This window comes from Mustelus asterias, chromosome 7 (genome assembly GCF_964213995.1).
Source record: "Mustelus asterias chromosome 7, sMusAst1.hap1.1, whole genome shotgun sequence".
NCBI classification, from domain to species: domain Eukaryota; kingdom Metazoa; phylum Chordata; class Chondrichthyes; order Carcharhiniformes; family Triakidae; genus Mustelus; species Mustelus asterias.
Genome location: NC_135807.1, coordinates 87,532,226 through 87,550,050, shown reverse-complemented (window position 1 = coordinate 87,550,050; position 17,825 = coordinate 87,532,226). Strand labels below are relative to the sequence as shown.

Here is a 17,825-nt window from a genome sequence, read left to right as displayed (position 1 = left end):
GTAGTGCCGGTTGATTGGAAAACGGCTAATGTTACGCCGCTGTTTAAAAAAGGAAGGAGACAAAAGGCGGGTAACTATAGGCCGGTCAGCTTAACGTCTGTAGTAGGGAAAATGCTGGAATCCATTATTAAAGAGGAGATAGCAGGGCATCTGGATAGAAATGGTTCGATCAATCAGACGCAGCATGGATTCATGAGGGGAAAGTCGTGCTTGACGAACATGTTGGATTTTTATGAAGATGTGACTAGGGCGGTTGATGGAGGAGAACCGGTGGATGCGGTGTTTTTGGATTTCCAAAAGGCGTTTGATAAGGTGCCCCATAAAAGGCTGCTGAAGAAGATTAGGGCACACGGAGTTGGGGGTAGTGTGTTAAAGTGGATTGGGGACTGGCTATCCGACAGGAAGCAAAGAGTCGGAATAAATGGGTGTTTTTCCGGTTGGAGGAAGGTAACTAGTGGCGTGCCGCAGGGATCGGTACTCGGGCCGCAACTGTTTACCATTTATATAGATGATCTGGAGGAGGGGACGGAGTGTAGGGTAACGAAGTTTGCAGACAACACAAAGATAAGTGGAAAAGTGAATCGTGTGGAGGACGGAGAAGATCTGCAGAGAGATTTGGACAGGCTGAGTGAGTGGGCGAGGATATGGCAAATGGAGTATAACGTTGAGAAATGCGAGGTTATACACTTTGGAGGAAATAATAACAAATGGGATTACTATCTCAATGGAAACAAATTAAAACATGCTACCGTGCAAAGGGACCTGGGGGTCCTTGTGCATGAGACGCAAAAGCCCAGTCTGCAGGTACAACAGGTGATCAAGAAGGCAAATGGGATGTTGGCCTATATTGCGAGGGGGATAGAATATAAAAGCAGGGATGTCTTGATGCACCTGTACAGGGCATTGGTGAGGCCGCAGCTGGAATACTGTGTGCAGTATTGGTCCCCTTATATGAGGAAGGATATATTGGCATTGGAGGGAGTGCAGAGAAGGTTCACCAGGTTGATACCGGAGATGAGGGGTTTGGATTATGAGGAGAGGCTGAGGAGATTGGGTTTGTACTCGTTGGAGTTTAGAAGGATGAGGGGGGATCTTATGGAGACTTATAAGATAATGCGGGGGCTGGATAGGGTGGAGGCGGAGAGATTCTTTCCACTTAGTAAGGAAGTTAAAACTAGAGGACACAGCCTCAAAATAAAGGGGGGTCGGTTTAAGACAGAGTTGAGGAGGAACTTCTTCTCCCAGAGGGTGGTGAATCTCTGGAATTCTCTGCCCACTGAGGTGGTGGAGGCTACCTCGCTGAATATGTTTAAAGCGCGGATGGATGGATTCCTGATCGGTAAGGGAATTAAGGGTTATGGGGATCAGGCGGGTAAGTGGTACTGATCCACGTCAGATCAGCCATGATCTTATTGAATGGCGGGGCAGGCTCGAGGGGCTAGATGGCCTACTCCTGCTCCTATTTCTTATGTTCTTATCTTATGTTCTTATGTTTTGTCTGTAACAGCTCGCAACAAACAATACTTTTAACTGTATCCCAATACATGCAACAATAATGAATTAATTCAATTCAGAGTAAAAACAAATGAAGGATTGGTTATAAACTTTCTTCAGGGTCAAATGAACAATTACAATAGACTATACTCTGAAAAAGAATAAGATCCAAAGGAAAAGCAGACTATATCCCAGCAAGGATCATAATTAGAAAAGAAAAAACAAAACAGAAATTCCTCAGTTTGAGAGAATTAATGATTCATTACAGATCCTTGATGAAGTATAATTAATTGCTATCAATGAATCAAAGGAATGTTATGTTGCTATAGGAGAAAACAGGGCAAGTTCCATCAAATGCGCATGAAAAAGAGTACAGAATGATGCAAGAAAACCACCAGTGATTTGCACGAGCCAAAACCTCTCATGGACTTTACATTGTTGGATTTTATATGTCATTTTAAGATAATAAACGATATTAATCCAGTTGAAGTGATCATGTACCTTGTACTTCGTTGTCATGGCATTCTTTCAGTTTAGTCCAAATATCCTTAAATACTTCTATGGCAGTTTCAGTTGTACTCCCAGTGCCTGGACTCCCACAGTTTGCACTGGAGCTATTCATGGTATGATTTGTATGTAGATTTTCAAAGCTACATACTGTAGTTAAAACTCTTCTTAATTTGCACCTGCAAGACAGATTAGGTAAAACTGATTTTGGAAATTAATGTTCAGAAAAATACTTTCCCTCTCCTCCACCTAATTTCCCGTCTTCTCCAGAGGGTAAGTTATTAGATTCAGATGAAGAACGTTCAGCTCATCTGATCGCAATCCTTCTGGAAAAACCCTATATAATTTTCCTATATATAGCGTTATGTTTAACAGGTACTACCCTGCAAAACACTCTTCCAAACAACTCAATAACAATGCTGATCATTATTGATTTATTAAAAAAACAGGGGTTCTCCTAACTCACAGTTTTGAAAGAGCGGGGAAGGAAGTGTGAAACTGAAAGGATGAGACTCTCTCCAGGTTCCCGCCTGGCCTGACCACATAGCAATTTTATGCCAGGACAGGCAAGGCCTTGGGCAGAAAACCTGTCCTTGCTCCAATTGAGGCCCTTATGTAGCCAATTAAGCATCTCCATCAAAAACCCCCTTCTTCCCTTCTGAAGTTGGGTGCCCCCCGGCCACACCGCCCCCTTCACCTAAGGTCCAATGGCCTAAGGGCCTCCCTTCCCTGAGACCTTGATCATCCCCTTCCTCTCCCCCACTGCCCAAACTCCATCACCCCACCCTCTCCCCACGCTTTCCTTAATCTTTCCAACCTGAAATCACTTCAACTTACCTGCGCCTCCAATGCCCAAACTTGGTCTTAGGCACCTTTCTACCTTTCCTCTTTTGTCCACTGCAGCACTATAGTGGCAGAAACGGAAGCACTGCCAGCCAATCTAATTGGCCAGCTACTCTCTAAGGCAGGACTTTCTCCTGAAAGAATGGCAGAACTCCTGCCTGCAGCCACTCAACAATCACTCAAGCATGAAATGACTGCGGGGCACTCAGAACAGCTTTGGATAGTAGGAAGCGAGATCCCGCAATTCAAAAAATGCAGGTGTAATTCCTGGATTTGTGCTGGGCTATAGCTCAGATTGTGCCAGCAGCCTTCCGACTTCTTTTCCAGGTATAATCCCAGCCAGGGTGCAATATAACTGAGCCCCATAGTTTTGCTTCTTATATACGTCAATGATGTGAAAACTAAATATAAACTCGCAAAACTTACTTATAATACTGTAAAAGGAAAAATTGTACAAACATAACATGTGTGATAGGAGTTTGGCAAGTTAACAATGTAAATTATAGTACACTGATCAAACAAAAATGTGTAGCTCAAGTATATAATGAATGGAACTGAATTGGGAAAAAGGAAGACCTAGAAAGACACTTGGAAGCTACATTCATAGTAGTGGAGTGGTTGTGGAACATCCAATCTTTTGAGGAACAACATTCTAGGTTTCCACTGTAAGAACATAAGAAATAGGAGCAGGAGTAGGCCATCTAGCCCCTCGATCCTGCCCCACCATTCAATAAGATCATGGCTGATCTGAAGTGGATCAGTTCCACTTACCCACCTGATCCCTATAACCCCTAATTCCCTTACCGATCAGGAATCCATCTATCGTGATTTAAACAGATTCAACGAGGTAGCCTCCACCACTTCAGTGGGCAGAGAATTCCAGAGATTCACCACCCTCTGAGAGAAGAAGTTCCTCCTCAACTCTGTCCTAAACTGACCCCCCTTTATTTTGAGGCTGTGCCCTCTAGTTCTAGCTTCCTTTCTAAGTGGAAAGAATCTCTCCACCTCTACTCTACCCAGCCCCTTCATTATCTTATAGGTCTCTACAAGGTCCCCCCTCAGCCTTCTAAATTTCAACGAGTACAAACCCAATCTGCTCAGTCTCTCCTCATAATAAACACCCCTAATCTCCGGTATCAACCTGGTGAACCTTCTCTGCACTCCCTCCAAGGCCAATATATCCTTCTGCAATAAGGGGACCAATACTGCACACAGTATTCCAGCTGCGGCCTCACCAATGCCCTGTACAGATGCAGCAAGACATCTCTGCTTTTATATTCTATCCCCCTTGCGATATAGGCCAACATCCCATTTGCCTTCTTGATCACCTGTTGCACCTGCAGACTGGGTTTTTGCGTCTCATGCACAAGGACCCCCCTATCCCAAATTTAAGCCTAACTGCTCTAGCCTCCATTTTAATGATAGTACTCCTTTGTTCTGGATTCCCCACCAGAAGAAACTGGTTTTCTGTATCAACACCATTGAATCTGAAGAGCTTCAATTAGATCACTACTCAACCATCTAAACTCAAGGGAAGAAGATAAAAGCAAATTACTTTAGTGGAATCTGAAAAACCCCCAGAAAATGCTGGAAAATCATAGCAGTTCTGACAGCATCTGTGGAGCAAGAACAGAATTAACCTTTTAAGTCTGGATGACTCTGGACGAAGAGTCATCCAGACTCGAAACATTAGCTCTGTTCTCTTTTCAGATACTGTCAGACCTGCTGAGATTTTCCAGCATTTTCTGTTTTTGTTTGAGGGAAGAATTAAGCTCATGTTGTCCTCACTAAATCCGTAATGCCCTTAAGTTATCCACCAATGAAGAAGAACATTACGTAGAGCTCTTTTACACCCACCACAAGTTCAAAAAAGACATACAAGGAAGGAATAAACACAAATAGAACAAAATTATTGTGGATCAGACATGATGTAGACAGTAAGGTGATAATTAAGAATTAAAGAAATACACAGGATGCAGAAATATATTCCACAATAGTATAACACAGATTGCCACTGGCAATTTCTGTCTCCGAACTGAGAGTCTCCTTTGTGGTCTGCCACCTATTATATGGTTGCAATCCATAGAATCCCTACAGTGCAGAAGGAGGCCATTCGGCCCATCACGTCCTCACCGACCACAATCCCACCCAGGCCCTATCCCCACAACCCTAATACCCCCCTGATACTAAGGGGCAATTGATCTTGGCCAATCAACCTAACCCGCACATCTCTGGAGCGTGGAAGGAAACTGGAGCACCCGGAGGAAACCCACACAGACACAGGGAGAACGTGCAAACTCCACACAGACAGTGACCCGAGCCGGGAATCGAAACCGGGTCCCTGGCACTCAGACAGCAGTGCTAACCACTGTGCCACGGTGCCACATAGTCGGTCAATCTTTCTCGCAATAATGCCCCCCCCCACCTTGCCCTTAAAAAGGGAATTAATGCAGATTTGAATTATCAGTTGGCATTGGGGAATCCAAAGCAGAGAAGAAAATGAGCTGAAATGAAGATAGAGCAGAATTCCCTACTACCACAAATGGGCATAATGGGTCGACTAGCTGCAGTACGGAGAGAAAAGCTGTGGGGGCAATCCATGTGCCTCTGTCAAAGTTCATTTGGAGTTTAAATTGAGCAAGCTTGATGCAAATGCATTAAAGCTGATCTGGGAGTCCAGATATTCTAGAGGCAATGATGACCTTCTGATTTTGTACTCAGGAGTCAAAATATCTTTTAAAATTATTTGAATATCAGTCACAAAACAGAGATTCTGTATGGTCCGGACTTCATTTAATATCTGTGGCAGAAGTGTAAATTGGAGTATAAAATTTCACTATGAAGTGAGGATACTTCTCCTACAGCAGCTTTGGTGCCTGTAAAATAACAAAAGGACACTTTAGAAAGATGAAAGAAAAAAATGAGTATTTAGGATTTGGAAAAAGTGAGGCAAGAGGAAGGTTTTAGGAACAAGATTCAAATATGCAGAAGTGTGATGACTGAAAGCTTTGTCTGCAATGGAGAACACAGTGCAGACGAGTGAAAAAACTGGGATGCAAAGCCAGGGAAGGCTGCAAAAGTAGAGTAGAACAAAGCCTCAGGAGAAATTATAAAAAATGACAAGGATTTTGAAGTCAATGCATTGTGGAAAGCAGAGGACAGCAAGGAGAGGAATCAAGCAGGTGAGCAAGAGTTGGTGTATAACAGCAGAATTTTAGGTGAATTGAAATTTGAAATCCTGGCAAGTCAGATGCGACTAAGGTCTGAGAAAGGATGCTGTCAACGAGAGGAATGAGGTGGAGAGAGAGCAGCAGTCAGTCTGGTTAATGGACTAGATATGCTGTTTTAAGCTGAGTCCAGCTTAGGGTCAAACAAATCACTGAGGGTGTACACCATCAGGTTTAGTCTCACAATGCATCTAAAAAGCCAGACATGTTGTGAGGCTACCCGCTGACTGCACACCATCACTGTGAAATTGCCTTAAAAGGATCCTTACAAAGATGGTTTAGAGTGTATGCAAATTCAATTTTCTCAAAAGATATTTTGGGATACTGTACATAATTTGAGACCTGATACATGGTATTTGTAGTACGCTCTCTTGTGAGAAACAGGTGACTTGGAATCATAGAATTCCTACAGTGCAGAAGAAACCTTTAGCCCATCAAGTCCACACTGATTCCAGGACAAAGCATCTCACTCAGGCACTTTACCCCACTTTATCCACATAACCCCACATATTTCCCATGGTTAATCCATCTAACTTACACATCTTGGGACACCAGGGGGGTGGGGGGGAATTTAGCATGGCCAATCCACCTAACCTGCACCAGGGGAGGAAACTCAAGCAGTCACGGGGAGAATGTGCAAATTCCACACACATTCACCCAAGGCCAGAATTGAACCCGACACTGGAGCTGTGAGGCAGCAGCACTTAACCACTGTGCCATCCTTTGAAACTAAAGCTTTTCACTAGTGGGGGTTTCCTTGCCTAGTGGCTGGGTCTGTTTGCATCTAACTGTTTGACATTTGTTGCTAACATTATTAATGGAATGCGTTACCATTGTTAACATGCACTTCTTTCACGTCCATACAGCCAACCAAATTGAAAACTTGTCACTGACTGTGGTTATTAGAAATACATAATACAAAGAGTGACTTGCACTTCAATATGTCTAAGTAATTTACAGCATAAGGGACTAAAATTATCAAATGAAATAGAATTGGAGTTCATTGAACAAGATGAAAGACATAATTTATTTTAAAGCCAGAGATTTCCAGTATTGTTAAGCATGACAAAACATGCCCTCATTCCTTTCTATTCAGCTTCTCACGTACTACTGGACTATGACTGGTTAATCAATTACCAAATAAAAGCCAACAGTGCTGGTTTTCTGAGTTTTAACATAATGGATTGTATATCATACTCACAACAAAATGAGATCCCCATTCTCACAAAGTTCTTTTTCTGACCGATAGATTCATACTTTCAAGCCAAGTTTAGCAAAATGAAGAAATCATCACTTCTTTTGAAAGAAAACTTACAACACAATAAAGTTATTCATTTTCAATATTTACAGATATGACATCTGATCCCACTAATACCTACATTTTGTACCACAAACTTCAAATATAACTTGAAATATAATCATATGTTACATACCTTTTAAACTTAAAATTTGAGAAAACCTTTTGAGTGAACGTTTAATCTTGGCATTTCCTGGATCTACAACCTTCACGTGTATTACAGGAGGCAATATGCATGGACCACACTCAGTCACTAAGAAAGCTGCTGTTCAGCTCAATCTGTCTTTTCCTGCTAGGGCATATATGTAAATGCACAATGGATAACCCAATATGCTTTTCACAACTGGTTGAGCAGGTTTGTATACTCTCTGGGACCGGGAATCAAACCAGAATTTGTTGGCATAACAGCCCAGCTAAACTGGTTTTTCACTCAACTAGAAACTGGCTCAACCAGTCTGCATCAAAGGAAAGTTCAACCTACAGGGGTGATTCAAGAATCAACCTGATATACAAAAACAGGCCATACTGTCAACTTCCAATACGGCTAAGAATCTCCACTTCCCAAGTTAAACAGAGGAGGACAATTCTCGATCAATAAAATTCTGAACTAGTTTTAACATACAGAATGTTCAAATGTTGCATATGATTCGGATTTATTTTTTATTTTGATAAATGAAGGATCAACAGAATAAAGTCAGGTATCCAACTTAAAAGCAAAGTTCAACACACCACCTGAATCTCCACTTGCTTTAGTGTTTAAGTCCTTAAGCTGCGCAGTATGAGGCTGAACAAGGTTTTTTTGTCCTCACTGTTTAGGTTAAATTTCATTTTGTACAGTGCCAAAAAGTAAGTAAGCATTGATTCACAACAATGCCAGTGGAAATGAAAAATAGCTTAAAGAATGAAGCCCATTCTAAAGGATAAAATATGAAAATCCAGGAGTACAGAGCTAGGTAGAGATGAAAAACAACTACTGGGCTGTATTCCCACTGCTTTCTGCAAATCAGTTGCAACCTAAAGAAACTGCACCTACCCATATTTGGGCACGCACACACACTAAGCTGCTCATTAATGACAAAGCCTTTGTCACATTTTCTGCCATTCTGCAAGGAGTTGCACATTGGATGCCTGCAAAGGTATAATGGGATGGGGCGTGGGGAAGAGTAATGCACATTTCGATTCAGATTGCGAGCCCATTGGGCAAGTCCTCAAGTTAAACTCTGACGAAGGGTCATCCTTACTTGAAACACTGGCTTTATTCTCTCTCCACAGATGCTGAACCTGCTGAGATTTTCCAGCATTTTCTGTTTTTGTTTCAGATGCCAGCATCTTCAGTATTCTGGTTGTGGTTGCGTTCCTGATAATCATGACTTTGTGTGAAACGATTTTAAACATATCACGAGTTCCCATAGGAATCAAGATTAAAGCTGAAGTTAAGTTCCTTTGGATGTTTCCAACATGGAAAAAAAAATGCCCAGTAAAACCAATGTACAAAATGAAATACTGAACCACACATCTGCAGAACTGCGCTTTTCTAGTCGAAATAACTTACAAAACAAAATAAATCATATACAATATTTCTTTAGTGTTGCAAATTCAAATTAAATAACGTTCAGCAGTCTCTTTCTCCTCGGGCAGTGTTTGGGTGCAGAGATGAATTGTTTCACCCCAGCTTGATGGGTTCAGAGATCGCTGGGAAGTCCAATGAGCAATCTCAAAACCCTGCCACATATGGACACTGCTGCCTGAAGAGTCAGTTCGACGAGTTGTTCAGTTTTTGCACCCTCTCCAATGGATATATGTGTTCCCAAATGAACCTTCCCCCATTTTGGTTGGTCACATTGGAAGAGATGTTTTATCACTTCAGGGATGGATCAAGGGCATCCCTAAAGCATTTCAGTGCAGATGGCTTTGAGTGATGTACTCTCCCCAAGCCATGTGTCCAGCTTCGTGGAAGAATTTGTTGTTGCACCGTCTTCCTTGCACTTAATTTGGAGAATCGTTTGAAGACACTACTGGTGCACTTGCCTCAACCACCGCAGACTTGAAGAAGGGCCAGACTGGGCAATTCCAGAGTCAACATCCTGCAGGGGACACCCAGTATTTTTCATCCAAACAAGCCTGAGGCAATGAAGGTAATTTTACCTGTGCACAGTAGCAAATATCTCTCTCTTTTAAACTTCAGAATGGCTTCTGTGTCTCACCCACAAGAAGCACACCTGGGGTTCCAAAATTCAAATCAGCCTCCAGAGTCAAGAAACCTCTTTCACATAAATGAGTAGCTCAGACTTCAACGTCTTGCTTCAAAAATAAAAATCTGTTGATGTGGATGTTCTTTCTTCAGCTTTGTTTCAATTTATTATTATTTTTTTTAAAATCAAGGTTCCCTTGATCGCAGAGAAACGCTTCACTTTTATGACAATGGGTCAAGGGTCCCAAAATCACATCATTGTTAAACAACAAGCCTACATACGATAACATGCAACAGCACAATGATGCCAACATCTTGATGACAAAAATAGAAGTCACAATGTAAATCAAAGAAACCTAATGAATCAATGACTTTGAAATGAAATGACCCTGTTTTTAAAGATATTAGAGAAGGAAGAAAAAAAGCTGGGAACTTTAGGGCAGAAGCGACATGGTAACAGAGTCTTTAGAAAATCATATTAAGCAGAATCGGCATGGATTTATAACTGGGAAATTGTGCTTGACAAAGTCTTTTTTGTGGATGCAATTATTACCGTAAGGGATAAATTAATGTTCTTTACTTGGATTTTCAAAAAAAAACATACAATAACAATGTGCCCACAAAAAAGTTATTACAACAAAATAGAGTTTCTGGGTCTGAGGGAATTGAGAACTAGCTTGTGGACAGAAATACAGTAGGAATGGATTTCTTTCCAGGTTGGCAGGCAAGAACTAGCAGGGTACCAAATGTCAATACTTGTGCCTCAGCAATTTACAATCGATATTAATAGCTTAGATGAGGGAGCTGAGTATAATGTATCCATGTATGTTGATAATAATGCTAGGTGGGAAGTGATGAGGCATCTGCAGAGGGATGTGGACAGGTTGAACAAGTGTTTAAGTCTAATATTGTAAAGTTTAATATTGAAGATACATGCTAAAGGAATAAAACCAAAAGATTCCATGGGTTTTGAACAAACAAAATAAACTTTACCATACAAGTTCGGAAGGATAAAACAATTTACAATGCATTTTTATGCTCCAAATCAGGGTTAGTAGAGGTACATATGAAGTAACAAGCAAACTTGAACGCACCACACTGCACACTATATGACAGATGCAGCCAAGACAGACGCCATGAATTTCTCAACAACCCAACCCTAAGTCAGTAAACACTGAATCTCTTGTCAGTCCGATACGAGATTCCACTCTTGACCTTGGAAGATCTTGCCTTGGAATTCTCTTCAAGGGTCACTCTAACTTAGATGCCCCAATGACAGTCCACCTCGCTGTGTTTCAATCTTGTCCTCCAAGACTCCATTTGCCTAGATTTCAGAGTCTGCATTCCAGCATCATCTTACAAGCAGAACTGTCACATTAAGCAGAACACTATGCTCCAAAGAGTTATCTTTGTTGCAGTGTAGAGTACACTGAGTCACCTGAGCCCGCTTAAGTTACTAGACTGGCGACATGGTGGCACAGTGGTCAGCACTGCTGCCTCACTGTGGTGAACCATCGTTGGTTCCCACTGTGGGGTTGTTCTAATGTTGTTGTTGGGCTAGGGTGTTTACACTGTGGGATTAATACACCTGTGGTTGTTGCTGTTGTGGCACATCCCAGTCGGGCCCCGCCTCCTGGGAGAGGTATAAGACCCCCTGCTCGGGCGGGACCTCGTCAGTCTGGAGTGGTGTACTTATGTTCTAATAGTTCCATTGTTAGGCAATAAAAGCCTTCAGTTACCGAAGCCTTGTGTCTTGTGTTCGATTGACGTGCATCAATTTTATTGCCTAACACTAAGCTCTCGACGGAAAGGAGAGTATGGAACAAATACTAAAGCCAGAGCGTCTGACGCTGGATCCACGTGCGGTCGGCGCCTCTAACACCTTCGACCACTGGCTGAAGTGTTTCGAGGACTACCTGGCAGCCTCTGCAGCGGTCATCACAGATGACGACAGACTCCGGGTCCTCCATGCGAGGGTAAGCGACACTGTCTACCTCACGATCCGTGCGGCCACCACTTACCCGAGGGCCCTCGAGCTTTTAAAAAAGCGCTACACGAGACCTCCCAACGAGATCCACGCTCGTTACCTCCTCGCTACACGACGTCGGCAGTCGGGCGAAACCATGGAGGATTACGCCAATGAGCTCTTGCAGCTTGCCAGGGGCTGCGACTGCAAAGCTGTGTCGGCTGAGCAGTACATGTACGACCTCGCCCGAGATGCGTTTGTGGCAGGGATAGGGTCTTCGTACATCCGTCTCAAGCTGCTGGAGAAGGGGAATCTCAACCTGACCCAAGCTATGGAGATGGCTGAAATGCTTGAGGCGGCTTCGAAGAGCTTGGTCCTGTATCCAGAGGACCACGTGGAGACAACGTGGCAGGAGCAGTCACAAATCCCTCCTCGCCCCACGGGCTCGAAGTGCAGTATTATGGCGTGCTCCCATATAGACCCGACGACGGCGGCAGCCCCAGGCGGCCCGCGGTGCTACTTCTGCGGAGGAGCCAAGCATCCACGGCAAAAGTGTCCTGCTAAAGCGGTGGTCTGTAATCAATGCGGTAAAAAGGGGCACTACGCGAAAGTCAGCAGATCGAAGCCCAAGAACGGCAGTGCAGCCTGTGACCCTCCAGAACGGGGATCATCACCATCGACGTCGAAGTACCCACGAGGTCCATCCACGTGCGAGTCCAGGACGACGCCATTGTGGTCGGCGGAGTCGGAGGAGGATGACCACCAGGAGTCGCTATGCTTGGCGCCCTCAACCATGTGCGATTCATGGGGGCGGCCATTTTGGTCGACGACGACCAGGAGCGACCAGCAGGGGTCCTCAGCATCGACCTCAGCTGCCTGCAGTGACGTCCAAGGGCCAACGGTGGCGTCGATCACCCTGGACCAGGCTAAGCACCACAGGCTTGACTGTTCAATGATGAACATTAAGGTAAATGGTCGTACAGTTTATTGTCTGTTTGACAGCGGGAGCACTGAGAGCTTTATTCACCCTGACACTGTAAAGAGGTGTGGACTCCGGGTTCTACCTGCCAAACAGACAATTTCTATGGCATCACGGTCCCGATCTGTACCGGTTCAAGGACGTTGTGTGGTAACTCTGAAAGTGCAGGGCACAATTTACGAGCGATACAGGCTCCTTGTGTTGCCGCATCTTTGCGCACCAATTCTCCTCGGACTAAACTTTATGGCCCACATGAAGAGTATGATCCTACAGTACGGTGGGCCACTCCCTTCGCTGACAGTAGGGGACCAGCTGCAGCCTCCAAATTGTCCAAAGCGCCCCGCATGCAATCTTTCCACACTAAAGATCACCACACCCTCTTTATTTAAGAATCTGGTACCAGGCTGCAAGCCCATCGCTACTAAAAGTAGGCGTTACAGCACTGAAGATCGGATCTTCATCAGATCTGAGGTTCAGCGGCTCCTCAAAGAAGGGATCATACAGCCCAGTGTTAGTCCGTGGAGAGCACAGGTCGTGGTGGTTAAGAGCGGGAACAAACCCCGGATGGTCATTGATTACAGTCAGACCATTAATCGATATACGCAGCTGGATGCATATCCTCTCCCGCGCATATCTGATATGGTCAATCAGATTGTGCAGTACCAGGTGTTCTCCACCATAGACCTTAAGTCCGCCTACCACCAACTCCCCATCCGCCCAGAGGACCGACAATACATGGCTTTTGAGGCGGATGGTCGTCTGTATCAGTTTCTTAGGGTTCCATTTGGTGTCACCAATGGGGTCTCGGTCTTCCAGCGTGCTATGGACCGAATGGTGGACCAGAACGGGCTGCGGGCTACCTTCCCGTACCTGGATAATGTCACCATCTGCGGCCGTGATCAGCAGGACCATGACACAAATCTCCAGAACTTTTTGCGCACTGCATCTCGCCTGAATCTGACCTACAACAGGGAGAAGTGTGTATTCCGTACGCGCCGGTTAGCCATCCTGGGATACGTAGTGGAAAACGGGGTCATTGGCCCTGATCCCGACCGTATGCGCCCCCTAGCTGAACTTCCTTTGCCCGCTAGCGCAAAAGCACTGAGGAGATGCCTAGGCTTCTTCTCCTATTATGCGCAGTGGGTCCCCAACTACCCGGACAAAGCCCGTCCGCTTATTAAGTCCACGACTTTTCCACTCACACCAGAGGCCCAATTGGCCTTCAAGGCATTGAAACACGACATTGCGAAAGCCACGATGCACGCGGTGGACGAATCCATCCCTTTTCAGGTGGAAAGTGATGCATCTGATTTCGCCCTGGCCGCCACACTAAACCAGGCAGGCAGGCCCGTCGCGTTTTTTTCCCGCACCCTCCAAGGTCCCGAAATTCGGCATTCAGCGGTGGAAAAGGAGGCCCAGGCCATTGTGGAGGCCGTCAGACACTGGCGCCATTACCTGGCGGGGAAGCGGTTCACCCTGATCACGGACCAGCGGTCCGTGGCGTTTATGTTCAATAACACGCAGAGGGGCAAGATCAAGAACGACAAGATCTTGCGGTGGAGAATTGAGCTCTCCACCTATAATTACGATATCATGTATCATCCAGGGAAACTCAATGAGCCCTCGGATGCCCTCTCGCGCGGAACATGCGCTACTATGCAGGAGGACCGCTTAAACGCCCTCCATAATGACCTGTGCCATCCTGGGGTCACTCGGCTCTACCACTTCATCAAAGCCCGCAACCTGCCTTACTCGGTGGAGGACGTCAGGTCAGTGACAAGGAGCTGTCAGATTTGCGCGGAATGCAAACCGCACTTTTACCGACCTGACCGGGCACATTTGGTCAAGGTCACGCGCCCCTTCGAGAGGCTGAGTGTGGATTTTAAGGGCCCCCTTCCCTCAACAGATCGGAACGTGTACTTTCTTAACATCATAGACGAGTACTCCCGGTTCCCGTTTGTTGTCCCCTGTGCGGACACGTCGACTGCCACGGTGATCAAGGCATTCCGTGATCTTTTTACCCTGTTCGGGTACCCCAGCTATATACATAGCGACAGGGGCTCGTCGTTCATGAGTAATGACTTGAGGCAATTCCTGCTCTCATACGGGATTGCCTCTAGTAGGACCACGAGTTACAACCCTAGGGGCAATGGACAGGTGGAAAGAGAGAATGCTACAGTCTGGAAGGCTGTCCTATTGGCGCTGAAGTCCAAAGGCCTTCCAGTCTCCCATTGGCAGGAGGTCCTCCCAAATGCGCTTCACTCCATTCGCTCCCTCCTGTGTACGGCAACCAATGCTACTCCCCACGAGAGGATGTTCTCATTCCCTCGGAAGTCGTCCTCGGGGATATCTTTACCAGCCTGGTTGACGTACCCAGGACCCGTCCTTCTGCGGCGACATGTAAGGGCCCGCAAGTCCGACCCCTTGGTCGAACCGGTCCACCTCCTCCACGCCAACCCTCAGTATGCCTATGTGGCATATCCTGACGGGCGAGAGGACACAGTCTCGATCCGAGACCTGGCCCCCGCAGGGGACGTAGCAACTCCTGTCGCTCCCATACCCCCAGTCACGAATCCCTTATCTCTTATTTCTCCCCCGGACGTGGCGCGGTCAGCACCGGGACCAGTGCATAACAGTTATACTCCACTGTACAGCTTGCCTGAGACTCGGAGATCGGCGCCATCGCAGAATGTACCGGGATCCCCTGCACTACCGCTTCATCAGGGTCAACCGGCCCGTGAGTCCGCGAGAGGACAGCCGGACGCTGTTTTGGAGAGAACGCCACCGCAAGCATCTGCTCCGGTGTCACCGCCGGTATTGAGGAGGTCACAACGACGGTGCGGTCCTCCAGACCGTCTGGACTTGTAGATTGTTGACTTTTTTTTTTCATATAGTCTGTTTTCGCACCCCGCCGGCCTTTGTTCTCAAAGGAGGGGTGAATGTGGTGAATCATCGTTGGTTCCCACTGTGGGGTTGTTCTAATGTTGTTGTTGGGCTGGGGTGTTCACACTGTGGGATTGTTCTAATGTTGTTGTTGGGCTAGGGTGTTTACACTGTGGGATTAATACACCTGTGGTTGTTGCTGTTGTGGCACATCCCAGTCGGGCCCCGCCTCCTGGGAGAGGTATAAGACCCCCTGCTCGGGCGGGACCTCGTCAGTCTGGAGTGGTGTACTTATGTTCTAATAGTTCCATTGTTAGGCAATAAAAGCCTTCAGTTACCGAAGCCTTGTGTCTTGTGCTCGATTGACGTGCATCACTCACAGCGCCAGGGACCCAGGTTCAGTTCCCAGCTTGGGTCACTGTGTGCAGTTTGCACATTCTCCCCGGGTCTGCGTGGGTTTCCTCCGGCTGCTCTGGTTTCCTTCCACAGTCCAAAGATGTGCAGGTTAGGAGAATTGGCCATGCTAATTTCTCCCTCAGGTGTACCCGAACAGGTGCCAGAGTGTGGCGACTAGGGGATTTTCACAGTACCTTCATCACAGTGTGACTGTAAGCCTACTTGTGACTAATCAATAAATAAACTTTAAACCTTTGCAGAAGCCCATTCAACTTTGCCAACTGTAGCCCTTTTAAAGTCTTTCTTTGCTCGTCTTAACTTGGACCTCACCCTGTCCCCTGCCTGGGACTCTTCTAGATTATGACACTGTGCACTCTGCTCCTGGGTTACATGATTGATGTTTTTGCACTTTTTTTCATTTACACAGGTGTACTGCTGCTAGGATGGCCAAACCCTTGAACTGCCATATTGTGCATGCACTGTCTGCTCCTGGCACGTGCATTTGCAAACCCTCCCGAAGCCTATTGGGACTTGGAGTTCCCAGCAATGGTTAAGTCTGGATCTCATAACACAGCCAAATGAAGTATTTTTAAAGTGTGGTTATTGTTGCAATATAAAGTTAATTTATTAGTCACAAGGCTTACATTAACACTGCAATGAAGTTACTGTGAAAATCCCCTATAGGAAACATGGCAACCAAGCTACACATAGCAATGTGATAATGTCCAGATAAGCTGTTTTTTGTGATAGTTTGAACAGTTTTGATAAGGATAAACTATTTCCAGTGGCAGGAAATCACTAACTGGGAGCACATATGCAGGACGGTTAGCAACAACAGAAGAGGAAAGATGAGAGTTTGTTTGCTTATAAAACGTTATAACAATCTGGAATGCACTAGCTGAAAGAATGGTGGAAGCATATTCAATAGTAAACTTTCAGAAGTTAACTGGATAAATACTGAAAAAGGAAAAAAATGCAGGGGTTTGGGAAAACAGCAGGGAAAAATACCTTAATGGCCTCCTCCTTTGTTGCACAACTATGATGCAATTTTGCACAATAATCATTATAAGGATCAAATAATCCTTTCCAGCATTGGACTTTGTCCTTTGCTTTGCCAGAGGCAAAGCATTTTTGAACTCATTTGTCTTAAATTCTCCAAATAAACAAACCTCCTTTGAAAGTTTGAACCAAGGGAATGTGTCTTCCTTTTTCCAAAAATTAAACATTCTCTGATGTCAGCAGTTAGCACAGAAGATACTTGCGTCTTAAAAAACTTACTGAAGCACAAAATTTTCAAAATACCATTTGGATCTGTTTTTAAACAAAACATAATCGAAGCTTTGTGAGATGCTGCAAGCACAGGCTTGCTTGTCCAGCAGTTACATGTAATTCTAAATATTTCTGTACAAGAATTCATGACAGAAATTTGGAGCATAACCCATCCCTCTATGGTATCATGCAAAAATGTTAATGGAGCATAGGGTTTGTTTAAACATGTCCATTAGCTGTTTTTTCCCAATCGGTACAGTACTTTCATGGAGCTGCTATATAAAGAGCCATTTTACTGAAACCCATTCCCAGATGAACGTGATGCTTACAACTTAATGTAAAATCAACTCCTTTGGTGTTACTGCACTAAAAACAGCCCTTTGTTTCAAAATGAGGTATTATGGGATAAATTCAAGATGTTCAGTAATATTTCTTTAATTCTCAATAAACCTAACCACTTGGAAGCTATTCAAACTACTGCACTTCATAGGTACTTTCACAATTAAAATGCTCATTTTCAAAACGATAATTGAATGATTCAGAATCACAAGTAGAATAGAGACCTGAAGAGACAGAGTTTCAATTTCAAGATTGTCTTACACTCATGTTCTTTCTTCAAATTTGTCAGATCTTGCCGTGATCACTTGATCAAATGTCAAACCGAAGTGAGTCACTGAAGAGATTTAACCAGAAAGGGACTGACATCTTTTCAGTAATAATACAATTCCCAAAAACCTATTTTGACATATACATAGCACCTATTCCGCATGTTT

At 44.9% G+C, this 17,825-nt stretch overlaps 1 protein-coding gene across 7 annotated transcripts in view; it reads right to left on the bottom strand.

Annotated features, from left to right (window-relative positions):
- rbbp8 (retinoblastoma binding protein 8) overlaps positions 1-17,825 on the bottom strand; it is a 147,111-nt gene that overhangs the window by 88,642 nt on the left and 40,644 nt on the right. For 4 of the 7 annotated variants that reach the window (XM_078216441.1, XM_078216439.1, XM_078216440.1 and 1 more), the window contains exon 2: positions 1,996-2,180. In XM_078216441.1, the coding sequence (XP_078072567.1) occupies positions 1,996-2,116 (121 nt within the window). In that variant the 5' untranslated portion in view covers positions 2,117-2,180. Of the gene's footprint in view, positions 1-1,995; positions 2,181-7,504; positions 7,722-17,825 lie in introns of those variants that run through there. The other 3 variants (XM_078216442.1, XM_078216444.1, XM_078216443.1) reach the window with 2 other exon arrangements.